At 36.4% G+C, this 14,468-nt stretch overlaps 2 protein-coding genes across 2 annotated transcripts; one reads left to right on the forward strand and one right to left on the reverse strand.

Annotated features, from left to right (window-relative positions):
* The first annotated feature begins 77 nt into the window (after positions 1–77).
* Positions 78–7,353, forward strand: LOC138321604 (large ribosomal subunit protein uL18-like). The gene is made up of 8 exons (XM_069265382.1): positions 78–220; positions 2,339–2,408; positions 2,983–3,098; positions 3,362–3,496; positions 4,663–4,865; positions 6,150–6,327; positions 6,839–6,933; positions 7,201–7,353. The coding sequence occupies exons 1-8, from the start codon at positions 218–220 to the stop codon at positions 7,295–7,297; spliced, it is 897 nt and encodes a 298-aa protein (XP_069121483.1). The 5' UTR covers positions 78–217; the 3' UTR covers positions 7,298–7,353.
* Positions 7,354–11,108: 3,755 nt separating this feature from the next.
* Positions 11,109–14,468, reverse strand: LOC138322285 (neuronal acetylcholine receptor subunit alpha-2-like). The gene is made up of 4 exons (XM_069266323.1): positions 14,360–14,468; positions 13,781–13,914; positions 13,112–13,251; positions 11,109–11,490 (listed from the first exon to the last, which is right to left on the reverse strand). Exons 1-4 carry the CDS (start codon positions 14,403–14,405, stop codon positions 11,109–11,111), a joined length of 702 nt encoding a protein of 233 aa, XP_069122424.1. The 5' UTR covers positions 14,406–14,468.

Below are 14,468 nucleotides of genomic sequence, written 5' to 3' on the forward strand. Positions count from 1 at the left end.
CAGTCCAAAATATTTTATCTTATGCAATGATTCTCTATTCTAATGTATCAAAATATCAAAATAGACTAATCCTCAAATGGATATGAAGCAAGCACTTGAGTTACCAAGAATTTACTTATTGCGCCGAATCGCCTTTCACTTCCTTTTCCGCCTAAAAAGGCCCCCAACCGAAGCTATCTGAGGGCTACTCGAAGAATATCTTCGAAATACCCTTAAAATGGTGAGAGTTTTCTCTCAATTTTATCATGACATTAAACTTCAATAATGTTTCTTTCAATATATACATAATTTTACAGCAGATGGTGCTTGATGTGCATGATATAAACGGATTGTAAAAACGGTTGGTTGTCGTTCTGAACGAAAATGGGTATCCACACGTGTGTTCATGTGTTAATAAAGTCTGATACGGTCTACTGGTAGTTAAATCATAATACGAAATGATCGTCTAATCGAAGATTGTGGTATCGCAAAAATCAAAAATTCGTAAGAACTCTTGTGTTAAATCTTCAAACCCTGTTTGACAGAAATATTCCTAAAAAACTGCTGATGTACACGGTCATGACTATGTTCTAGTAGTTCACTAGTTCAGGTCGAATTATAGTACTTATTTGGTGTGCAGGTAAGTTCTCAGTGTTCAATCTACGATTAATTTTCGTTGGTCCTTTTCAATGGTTTTTGTGAAAACAATGGGTCCCGCAGTGTTATAGACACCCATTCCCAGAAATTTCATGGGTCCTTTTAAAATTCTGTGAGTCCAGGACTCGGGATGCGCACGTAGATTTATCACTGAGTTCTTGATACAAGACCGCACTACTGCAGCTATCGGAACAGTAATGATATTGTTTTTATTCTATTGTTATTATTCTGAACTTGTAAAAGCATTCCAGCTATGTTTCTGTATAGAGTAACAAAAATATTTACATAGCTTTGATAATCTAGACAAAGTCCACTTTGGTGAATACACATTAGCAATAAGACTCTGTACGGGTACCCTCTTTAGACATTTATTGATAGAAAATTAAACAGCAACCCATCCCAGTCAATGTCCAAACTCTTGAGACAATCACAATGTGGCACTTGTCAAGTGGTTTTCGATTTAGAATGAATAATCATACCCTGCCTCCACTCCAGTTCCCGGCAGGGTATAATTCTACCCCGTTGCCGCTAGTGTTGCAAGCCCCGCTGTGATCCACATGCGCGCTTTGAGACTGATAAAAATATATTTTTCGGGTAATATCCTTATGTAACTGTATTATTCTGACAACTATGACCAATATTCAATTCACAAACCTTTCGATTATAATGTTTCATGAACTATTAGTGGTAAAATCCAAGGCAAATACAACACATGTATAATTCTGTTCTAATACGCCGCCATGTTTGATTTACCGGAAACTGATTTACCAGAAACTGTGACGAAATGAAACACTCAAAAGGTAAAATATGTTAAATTTTAATAAGCCAACAAACTAAGAATAAACATGGTGGAACTGAACAAATGTAAGTATTATTTAGAATTTAGCGAAAAAGAATTTTTAAAGTTCATGTTAAACACTGAAGCTTTGTGAAATTATATTTCTTTCGTAGTGAAAATTTGTAGGTCATTCCATATTTGGCACTAGTTGCCATATTTGGAGCGCGAGACTTTCTACCGAGAAGCATCATGGCGGCCAAGTGAGCCGTGTCGGCGATGTAAGCCATTCAAATATGCTTTAAAACATAATTTAGACATGGAGGTGGGTGAAAAAATTATCATTTTATGTTTAAAATGTTTGATATTGTTGAATTTAATTACAAAGTTACATGACACACGTGAAATGCAACATTTTCACCGCTGGATGTTTTGCAACACTACTGTCAATGGGACGGAATCATAGCTCTGACGACGACCATCTGTCAGAAATCATCCACCCTTCGTTCAGAGCTACGTCATCGCAGCTATAGTTTAGATTGACCATGACCAACTTAGGGAAAGTTGCCAGGTACTGACTGCTGGGTTAGTGTTTTTCTCTGGGTATCCTGGCTTTCCTCCACCTGTAAAACTGACATGGCATATATAACACTCGGTAAAAGAACCAATCAAAATGTGCCACTTTGTTAGTTCAGTTCAAACCCCCTTCCCTATCCCACTACACCAGATCATGTAAATTTCAGTTAGATGTTGCTGTGATGCCACAGCACACTTAACATTTTGAAAAGATAATGCCCTCCATAGTTACTTTTTGTACACCATCATTATTAATCCAGATACTTTAGTTCCAGCGTTGCAACTAAGACAATTTTCTTCCCGAGTTATGTAATTAAGTGCTGCTAACACATAATACATTTGTTTTTACAGGGGTTCGTCAAAGTAGTGAAGAACAAGGCATACTTTAAGCGATTTCAAGTGAAATTCAGGAGGAGGCGTGGTGAGTATATTTTCTTGGAGGATGTTGTATAATTTGTATATATGTCCATAGGTTAGTATTGCAATGTACTTTATCCCAAGACTGATGTTTGTTTAATTACTTTATTCTGGAAATGCTTTTCTCAACATAAGACATTGTAATAATCCTAATTCCTCTGCAGAATTTAATAGATTCAATATTTATCATTTAAATGACAAGAATTAGAATATTAGGTGTCAGTTTTGTATCATTATTATCCCCTGGAAAAATCAGGTGAAGTATGGTATAGGTTTTAGAGAGCTTAGGTTCAAGCCTAAAACTTTGTATATATATATCCAGATAATGTATAATTAAAAGTACAGTATTAGGCAATAGTTCAAGTTCACATTTAAATACTAGAAAATAGGTTTCTGTGCAAAATAGCATTCTGCCAAGGTATGATGTTCCACCTTTTGCAGCATATCAAAAGAACACTAAAATAATATAACACTAAACAGTTATATTCTAGAATTTCTTTTTTAACACACACAAAATAAATGAAAATTACTAATGAATGATATCGTTGCTTTAAACAATGATTTGTTCTTATTTATAGAGGGCAAGACGGATTTCTATGCCAGGAAACGCCTCGTCATTCAAGAGAAAAACAAGTACAACACACCCAAATACAGGCTTATTGTTCGCTTCACCAACAAGGACATTATATGCCAGGTATGTGTTTATGTATGCTTTAGTAAAAGTAGTATATTTAGATAGAAATTGAATTTTAGGGTTAATTATTGGCACAATTTCTAAGGAAAATTATCAAAATTAAGTTCCTGGAAGATCTTTTTAAAAAAAGTTAACTCCTAGAAAGTAGATAAGTTAAAGCAATATGCCCTCTCATGCTATTGAATAATAGATTTTCTGGTTTTGTTTCATGCAATTTTAAATTGAATCTTCTTGTTATGTACTATCTTTTTTATGATTTGTAGATAGCATACGCCAGGATCGAAGGTGATCACATTATTTGCAGTGCATATGCACATGAACTGCCAAGATATGGCGTGAAGGTAGGGCTGACCAACTATTCTGCTGCTTACTGCACTGGATTGCTGCTTGCAAGAAGGGTAAGTGAATAAAATTAAAGATACTTATGTTATATACTATACAAAAAAGTAACTTTGATAGTACAATTTTAAACACCCAAACCAAAAACAAATCTTTCTAAATATATACTGTTTCTGTTAAAATACCATGTAAATTGTAAAATGTAATGCAACATTTTCATCTTTCAATTTGATATTTCATTTCTCCATTTTAAAACATAGTCTTTTCTATTTCACAACCGAAGTGTAATAATTATGTTTACCAGACAATTTGTGTGATTGCTAGTGACTAAGGCAAAAAAAAAAGGTCTGTTTAGGGTCACATGAGACCAAAAAAATTAGGATAGGTAGGTCAGGATTTTTTTTTAATTATTATTTTATATAATTTTCATGTCACAGATTTATTCCCTATGTACTTGCATGATATTTTAAAACAATGCATTAAAAATTAAGTTTATATTGTTCACCATACTTTAACATGCTGCTATACATTGTCTCTTTATCTTTTACAAATAATTGTCTTTTAATTTTTCTTTTTTTCTTGTTTCAATTTTGCTATATATGTTAACTTCTAGATTCTTTAATAATGGAAAAACTTGTGTTTTTCATTTTCGTTTTATAGACCTGTAGATATACAGAATAATCTACACGCAGACTGCATATTGTCAAAGAAGTTTGAAATATAATAAATATGTACACTAACTTTGGATTGAAACAAAATATTTAATTTACAAGCGATATTTAACCCAGACAAAACCTCAACTCTTAGCGCTGTCACTCACATGCCAAAAAACACCCACTGACAGGACCTAGAATATTGTGCCTGAGGTGTTAATTAATTGGTGGTTGCCATTCATAATCCAATTGTCATGTCTGGTTGGTGTTTTGCGTCTGTACCTTGGTTAGTTTGCCTGCGTTTGGCCAGCTGGCTCACCTGTCATGGCTGCCATTTTTCGGGTGCGTTCGATTGCAAAGTCCCAAAAGTTGGGGGACTTTGCCACAGACGCAAATGAAAATGTTGCATCACAAGATTTTCAATTTTTATCAATAAAAAAGTTTAAGGTGGGGGGGGGGGGGGGGGGGGGGGGGGTGGGTAAAATCTAGGTAGGGTCAGAGGACCCTAAACAGACATTTTTAAATTATTTTTTTGGCCTAATATGATCTCATCATTATGCTCTGTGTTACAGCTTCTTAAGCAGTTTAAACTGGACTCAGTGTACGCTGGCCAGGAAGAGGTGGATGGTGATGAGTACTACGTTGAAGATGTGGACGGTGAGGCTGGTGCCTTCAGGTGTTATCTGGACGCCGGTCTAGTCCGCACTTCCACTGGTGCACGTGTCTTTGGTGCATTGAAAGGTGCAGTGGATGGAGGATTAGACATTCCCCACAGGTAATAAATTTTGTATTCTCCTTGATTGAAGGGATACTTCACTGGCAGATATTGCATTGGTATCAATTCTTTTCCCACTCCTTTGAATAATTTCATGATGGAGGCATGACTTCTGAACAATTGAGATATTTGGTGAAACTTGAGGGCATTTTAACAACTTAAAGCTGATAGTAGTGCATTTTAGTGACCTCAAGACTAAAGGTCAAAGAAAGTGCAAAGTTGGGATGTCTTTATATATGGCAACTTTATATTTTTCTTAAATATTTCTAAATGTTCTTAAATTAAAAAATATTTATGATACAAAAAAAAACTAAAAAAAAACGTAAACCAAACTGCCCGGCAAATCCTGGAGTGCAGTAAAGATGATGAAAACATGCGTGTCATTTGACCTGATGTAAGCAGTGTTCCTCAGATTGGCAGTGGTGTACTATCACTGCTGATTATGATGTTCACTGACCTACACCAGGAGATGATTTAAGATGATCTGATTACTCTGCCTCTTTACACTACCTGTTTGCATTAAGTTATGTTTACGTAAGGCACAAGATGTCAAAAGCACTGTAAGACAGATTTTTAATGGAACAAAAATCATAACAGTTATCTGATTTTGTAAAGTTTGATAACCTACCAAGAATAAAAAAAATACTTTTAATGGAACTTTTGGTTTAATATGGTGTCAGATGTATATTATCTAACTTTAGTAGTTGATCCAACAAATGAAACAGTAGCAATTTACCTGAACTTCTATTTTAAACGTTAAACTTTTGCATTTTCTCTTGTCATAAATCGTTCGTGTCGATAAACTGTGACCACAGTACAATACCTTTATCGATACTACAGCTATGATTGATAACTCCGTAGTGGTGATGCTGTTGATATGAATAACCTCTTTTTCAATTTAATAGACTTCAGGTATTTTGATGCTCTAAGTCTAATCACAATTTTGGATTAACAAAATATATTAACTATTCTTACAACCCCTAATCAAAAGAATACGGCCTTGACCTTAAATGTACTGAATAGCTTGAGAGGGATATTGTGGAAAAAAATTGCTTTAAGAGTAGCGTGATGAAAACATGCGTGTCATTTGACTGGAGTCTTGGTCCTGGTCAGGACACGAAGGGTGATGTTTTATCATCGTTTATTGTTCTTGTCCAGTTATCAATCTCCAGACATGATTTTAGATGATCTGATTACTCTTTAAAAAGTTTTTGAAAACCCTTGATTGAAATATGTAGAAATAATGATATTTTGAAACATCATATTGTGACTGTTTATTTACAGCACTAAGCGTTTCCCCGGATATGATGGTGAGAGTAACGAATTCAACGCCGAGGTACACCGTAACCATATATTTGGTAAACATGTAGCTGGATATATGGCCCATCTCCAGGAGGAGGATGAAGAAGCCTACAAGAGGCAGTTCTCTAGATTCATCAAGAACGGCCTCAATTCAGAAAATGTACGTATCTGTTATGTCCTCGCATTGAAATTGGTGGTACAGGAATGATAACGTTTACCCTCTATCCTACCACTTCCCTTAGAGCTTTGATAGGGAGGACATTGATGTCATGTAGACATTTCAAGTTTTAAATTTAGATTCCTGTCATCATATGATGTCATTGACTTAGATCTTTTAATGTTATTACTATTCAATAGCAGTACTAGAAAATGTCCACTATATATAATGAAAATTATGATAACAATAAGAAGTAAATTTACATGGAGTTTTGAATTTAGATGATGAAAACATGCGTGTCATTTGACCTGGAGTGAGCATTGGTTACTTGACAACTGTTGATGTTTTTTCAATGATTGGTTTTAGTGATCACTTGTAACCTCCTGGATATGATTTATGTGAATCTGATGATCAAAAACTCTAAAATAATGGCCACCTCTCGATAGATAAGTAATATGAACAAAGTTTTCTTTCATGATGGTTACATAATATAATAAATTTTGTTTGTGACTAGCTTGAAGAGATGTACAAGAAAGGTCATGCTGCCATCCGAGCCAATCCTGAACGTGCAACAAAGACCAAGAAGGCACCTGCTGGCAAAGTAAAGAGGTGAGTTAACAATGCAGACTGGTTTGCATTCCATCTCTCTGTATTTTACACCAGTGCGGTTGTCTATTTTAAAATGTTAGGGGTTGGTCGTTTTTCTGACATTTTAGATAACTAATCATTGGTTATGATATTTAATCATATCTTAACATACAGAATATTTTTTTTTGGGGGGGTTCATGTCCCTTTGAAGACCTAAGAAACAAAATATCTGTAATATAAACCAATTTGAATTTCCAGCATTTTATGTCTATGTTATTGTAATTCCAGGTGGAACCGATCCAAGATGAGTCGTCTCCAGAGGGAGGACCGTGTCAAACAGAGGAAGGCCAATTTCCTCAAATCTTTGGAGAACGACGACGATTAGACTTCACCCCTGTGATATGTGCTATCGACGTTAAAATAAATCTGTCTATGCCCAGATTCTTGTTGTGTTCTGCATTTAGGCATAGATTGTTCCGCACACAAGGAGAGACGATCGCAGTGCTCGATCATGATTAGAATTCTCATCTCATCCAAAAGTTAACCAGTTAACCAGCTACATGTGATCTGCACATTCTCATTATTGGTATGGGAGCACCAATTATTAACATCAACATTATAAGGTATACATATTGAAATAAGCATTAGAAACATACCAGGGTCAGGGTGAAGTATTAATGGAATCATACATGGTGTGTGTCGAATGGACAGGGATATCTCAGATTTCAGCCGAGTGTTACGCGAGGGTTGAGATACCCCTGTCCACCTGACAGGGGTCTACTGGATGCCCTGAAGTATGGGAGAAAATTCTCTCATACCTACACATGAAAAACTTGCTGGTCTAGGTTAATACACTCATGTCGCCTGAAGCTGTATTACATGGCTACCCATGCATTAAAGCCTCACGACATCACAGCGTCAACAAAAAACTACTACTTCCTCGGTACCCCCTGCCATTTTGGATTTCATCGTTGGAGTTTGTTACCGCTATTTCTTAGAAAGTACTGAAGCGATCTAGCTGTCCCAAATTTTATATGTAGTATGTTTGAAAAAGTTTAAAAAGCAGGGAAAAGACTACTCTTTCCATTTTCAGACATAGATCATTCTTTGGTGGATGCCAAGATCCCTCTTGGATCTCTTGTTTTAAATATGGGAGAAAAATAATGTTTCATGGGTCTGTCAAGTGGACAGGGATATCTCGACCCTCGTGAAAGAATTTAGCCGGCAAGCCTGGGTTGACCAGCCCAAATCTTTCACTCGGGTCGAGATATCCCTGTCCACTTGACAGACCCATGTAATATTCTATTATTCTTGCTCTAGGGTAAAAGACAAGCTACACAACATCTTTGCATGTGTTTGCATAGGGTGAGAGAAAAAGAATCATTCACCCTCTAAGGGGTGAGGCAGGAGATTTCAACCCTCGGGATAAGATTCTTTAGCTGCCAAACACAGCAAAGTCTCATGTTTGACAACTTCAATATCTTGCCCCTCGGGTTGAGATTCTCCTGTCTCGCCCCAAAGGGGATGAAATGTTTTTATTCTATTACTACTAAAGGGACATTTCTTTCAGTGTTAAGAAAACGGATGCATATAGTTTTTGCATACCAGTAATTAACCATGAATGTCTTATAATTTGAGGAATTTATACATGGTAACCAGAATGCTTTAATGTAATATAGATAAAAAATGAAATAACATTTATAAATCGTAAAGGAATGTCCCTTTATATAATTACCTTAATGATGAGCCTTTTAACGATAAGACTATAGCTGTATCACTCCTTCATAATGTGGATTTGAAGGATAGGGATGTTCTACCCGAGGGTATCGTCATCTGAAGGTAGAATATTCCTATTCTTCGTATCCACATATGAAAGTATTTTTCTCTCGTACCTCGACGTTTTATTATAATTCTTATATTCTGCGATTTTGATAAATAAATTGGAAGCCAATTCTCCTACATGTATATATTGTGATATTGTTAACGGCTAAGCAAATCCTGTTGTTTGCATTCTTTACTGTCGACAGTATTAAGTAAAACCAACATGGTTTCTGGAAATAATGTTAGTAAAGCTGCTACGCTTTTGACGAATGGTATTTATTCTGTTATCAAAAACAGGAGTAGTAGATTTAATATTTTTCTTTAATTACAAAAATTAGTTGACACCATTACCACCATTAAACTGTTTGAGCTATTTTACGTCAAGATAAAAATATTAAATATATATATAAATATATATATAATTAATTGCGCCCCGTAAAAAAATCTATGGTACTATGTCATATTTAGGATATAGTAGTGATTGTGCATGCACCAAAAGCAAAATAAAATCATTTTCATTTTTGTGTTAATTAGACACATACAATGTATATACACGATTAATATTGGTCATTTTTCAAAGGATTGGTATCGATTTTGCTCTGTCGGCGGTGGAGCATCTTTAACATTTATTGAGAAAATAGTCATTTTGTTGATGCAGTGACGTCACGAAGTTGTATTACATTGGTAAACATGCATGTAATACAACCTCAGACAACATTAGTATATTGCATGGAATAAACCAGTATAACACTACGAGAGAAAAAAATCTTTCATGTGAAAAATACTAATTACGAAGCAGAGTAGTAAACCGATTTGTACTAGTTTGTCAAGAGTTCAGCCCTGTAATATTGCCTCGGGCGATATGAGTGTATTTGTTCGGACACCCGTAAGTCAACTTCGCTAGCCACATCCCCGATACTCCATGGGTTCCGATGACTTACAATCTCTGCTCTGCACCCCTGGACTATCTCATAGTAAAACTGGAGGCACCTCAGAGGAAAAAATCTGAACCAGTCGCAGGCATGCAAAGATTTCCTTTGAAGACTACAGAGAGAGAGCGACGCCCAACTTCAAAGCCACACAGTCAACCACAGTGTACCGTTATACGGCGCTTTTGATGTGCATTAAAGGACTAATTTACCTGTTCTGTTCTGCTGTCTCCAGTTTTACTATGATATAGTCTAGAGGTGGAGAGATCGTAAGTGATCGGAACCCCTGGAGTAGCAAGGATGCGCTAGCCAAGGGTATTCATTACGATACTCTGCCTGAAACAGAGTATCGTGCTGAATACCATTGGCTAGCGAAGTTGACCGTAGGTACGAGAGAAAAAAAATCCATGTGTGAATATGAAGGATCCATGGATATTCCACATTCGGAATCATAAAATGTTGAACAACCCTGGGTAATTTAGGTAGAATATTTCATTCCATCATATCGACACATGAAAAAACCTTGTATATTATAAGGCAGAGAAGTGTGAAGTTGTATTTGTACTAGCTTGTCAATGTTATGGTCATTTTGTATAGGAATTTACTGACAGTTACTGTTAGGTGGAATGATGTTGCTTTGGATACAGCGTTCGAAATAAAGGCTTGTCCGTCTGCCCGTGACCAGCAATTTTATAGTAGGGCCGACAAATTTTGCCATGTAGCTGGTCCTTTGACCAGCAACTTTTTGGTCCAGATAGAGTATAGTATTGAATATATATACTAAACCAAAATAGTAATAGCATTGTAGAACGGTTGAAGATCAAATTGTACAAAACAAAATTTTGTAATTACATGTATGATATTCTGGTTTTCAGTCAATTTTGTTGAGAGCTCACCATACTAAAGACGTGTATATTTAAACTACAAGAATGATTTGTAACTTTGTAAGGACCAGAAACTTTCAGTCAGGACCAGTAACATTTAGGGTCAACCGGTCCTTGGAACCAACTGGAAAAAAATCCTTAAAGGGAGAACACTAATTGGATATTTGGAGTTTGAGACTGATGGAAGGCCATAAAATGCATTTAGACCAATTTCACCGAAAAGAAGACCATAGACGGCATTTAGACTAATTCCCTTAATACCTAAATAAAACCCCTTAAAAACAGAAGAACGTTTTCGAGCGATAAAAGAAGTGTTTTATTTATTAATGTAATATGGAGTAATTTTCGGTATATTTTATTACAGCATAATATCTGAGAAGGAGAAATACACGTGTGTCAACTTCCTGGCCATCTCTCTGGACAAATAGTGCTAAGAAAACTTTAGTCAATACATATAAAGGGAACAGTTACATAAGTACTACACTTGGTTAACTTGAATCTAACTTTTGAACATCTGGCCCTTTGCAAAGGTTTTCTGTAAAGTCAACTTGAATCTAACTTTTTAGCAGGAAGGTCCCCCATCCAATTTTGGCGCTAGTTGTACGGTGTATGTAATATCGGGATAGGGTTCGACGCAGCAGGAGTAACGTACGACGTTCCTTACAGCCGTGGTGTTTTTCACTTTCCATTCCCTATGTTCAGACAGCGAGCTGAGATCCATGTTATCCATCCTTTTCTGTAAGTCCAGTCGGAAGCCGTCGTATCCCCACGAACCAAACTTCATTTTGCAAGTGTTAGTACCGTCCTGGTCCACGTTAGAGCAGCCGCTTTGATCACCGCACCAAACTTTGAGTCGTAATATATGGACGACGAACACAGTTCCGTCATACGATACAAGGGCTTGACGAGGAACAACGGGATAGAGGTCCGACACCACTCCTCCACTGTCAACAGTAATATGAAATGACATTTTACATCTTTACAAAAACACTGACTAACATGCACATTCATCCTCGGTCACAGGTGTTCGTCACACTATCGCTTACTGATCCATGGGATCATAGGCCGCATTTGCTGTGGTATCGTGAATAATTCATTGCTGAAATGCTCTGATTTTTGAAACAGAAGTATATTTTATTTCGCATTGTGTAACTTATGGAACTAATGTCTTGGGTAAATTTTTGTTTCTAAAAATCGAGACCAGATGTCTTGAAATTCTTTTACTTTCCTTTTGATAAAATCAGATGAAAATTGAAAGTATTTGAACGATAGTCCCTATCTCATTACGTAACAAGAGGCCCATTGGGTCTGTATCGCTCACCTGTTCCTGGCAAAATAACACAAGCTACTAACTTGAAGGCTTTAAGATTTAAACTTAACCTATTCATTTCTACAAAATTCATTTTAAGTATATGCTACATTTCCCACATTTGATCCGGCCTCTGATGCCCCCGTGGGACCAGACAACAGCCGTTTATTCAAAATTGGTTTACCTTCACCAAAGGGAGTTCAGACCAAATTAGAACTAAATCCATTGATTCCGCAGAAGAAGTATTTTAATGAATTTGCTACATTTTCTTTATTGGGTCACGCCTCTCAGGCCCCTGGAGGACCGGACCCACGGTTGATGCAATGCACTGGTTCCTCTTCACCCAAAGAATCTTCAGAATAAATCAGAACTAAATCACTTGATTCATACAGTAGAAGAAGTATTTTAAAGAATTTGCTACATTTCCCCTATTGGGCCCCGCCCCTCAGGCCTTTGGGGGACTGGACCCACGGTTTATACAACGCGATGGTTCCTCTTCACGAAGAAAGCTTCAGACCAAATTAGAACAAAATCCTTTCGTTACCTTTTTAGTACTACATTTCCCCTATTAGGACCCGCCCCTCAGGCTCTAGGGGACAAGACCCACCATTTATACAAGACTGGCTTTCCATTACCCACTATGATCTGAATTCACCGGCTTTCACCATCCAAATGGTTTGAGAACATAAAAATACCCTTTATTGTTCCTACAGTAACACCAATTGATCTTTAAAGATTTTTTTAGGTAGTATAAAATCCTGTGTTACATGAATGTTGACTAGGCCTATTTAAGGTTTGCCATTTTATGTGCATTGGGATAAATTACCGCGCAGCCATTTCTAGAATGAAGTAGAGTGCAAGTTTCAAGGCCCCTGGGGCGATAAGAATCCTACCACTACAGATTGGTTTGCTCACTCAGGTAAAGCTTCAGAAATTTGGTCAAAATTTATTAAGCCATTCATGACTACAGTAGTAGGAATTTTTGTGAAAAGTTGACAAACTTGGAGGGACGACGGACACGGCACCATGACATAAGCTCACCGGCCATTCTGGCCAGATGAGTTAAAAATAACGCCACATCTGATAGGCTTAAAACAGCGTAGGAATATCTAAGAAAAGAATCCACCAATAAGGTTTTGGAATACAGTCGTCTGGCCTTGATAAACTGCGGAGCAACAAGGATTTTCAAAAATTCTGAGAGAAAAACCTCAGGTCAATGTAAATGGCATAAGTAATAATATAAGTAGTAATCCTACCTGTTGTACAGAACAATGTCGGGCATCCAAAGTAAATCGATGTCGATGTTGATTTTATCAAAAACGTCAGGCATCCAGCGCAGACGAGGGTCTGACCATTCCATGTCCTGCCATATGTCTACAGTCATGACGTCATCTTTCTGTAGACACATGGTCAAAATGCTTGTATGACAATTCACGGAAGCCATATATTATTCGACAAACAGGCAATGATGCATTAGAATATTTCAAATGTTTTCGAGAATATAGAAAATAATTATCTATGGATTCAAGATTATGTATTACTACCGATATCCAATGGAAACTCGTTCATTTTCATGACTGTCATGGAAGTTCCAAATTACAAAACACTATAAAAAGGTCTATCCTATAGAACATTTTATGTTGTACATAAAGCGAATATTGCCATTACTTGATAAAAAGATAAAATCATTTTTGAGAGCTATAAATTAGCTCGGGTTATATCAATAACTGAAATGATAAATATGAATATCTCTCTAAACCTGCCTATATATAAGACAAACGAAAAAGAGACTTACTATACATATATATAGACATGTTTAGCGGACTAGCATCAGAAACATATGCTAGATATGTTATCTGCTAGCATGCCTTATCATAGGATCGTAAAAGAGCATATTTGAAACTATATTGACATTAAATTGTTACCAGATCCACAATCCGTATAAGGGAGAGTCCATGTCTTACAACCACAGTTTGGTTGTCCCTTGTGGCGGGGTGAAGAACTTTGTTATAGGCCTTTAACATCTTCTGTATCGCACTGTCCATGTTCTCTGACGCGCCTATAGGGACACAGTACATATATACAGGAAACAAAAATGAGAGTAAAGTAATCCATACTGAAATCATGGAAGCTTCTTATTCTCAATTAAATTCATCTTTAAAACCTACCTAGACTTCTTAGTTAATTACTTTTTACTTCAATGTGTCAAACTGCATGATCTCGACAGGGAGACCATATGTTGGAAATATTCCGTATTACAATATATATCACATAGAAAACCACAAAGCAAAATAAATTGTGTTTGAGTTTTTGTGTGTGAACCTAAAGCATTTGTTCCCTCGAGTAAATTGAATTAACATACTAGTAAACTCCATAATTTTACATTTAGAAATGAACCGCGTTTTTTGAATTTGTCTATTTTACTTTTACAGTTTTGCGTTTAATGTTTGCAAACCTAGGACTGAAACTATAATGATAACATGTATATGTGTCTAATACCTTACCTAATGTTAGAAAGAGCTGGAGAAAAAACAAAACCAAGAACTCCATACCAGCACTGTGGACAACATAGCGGCCATCTTAGCGTCTGTATAGCGTTGTGTGATTTGGACG

This window comes from Argopecten irradians, chromosome 4 (assembly GCF_041381155.1).
Source record: "Argopecten irradians isolate NY chromosome 4, Ai_NY, whole genome shotgun sequence".
Classification (NCBI taxonomy): Eukaryota; Metazoa; Mollusca; class Bivalvia; order Pectinida; family Pectinidae; genus Argopecten; species Argopecten irradians.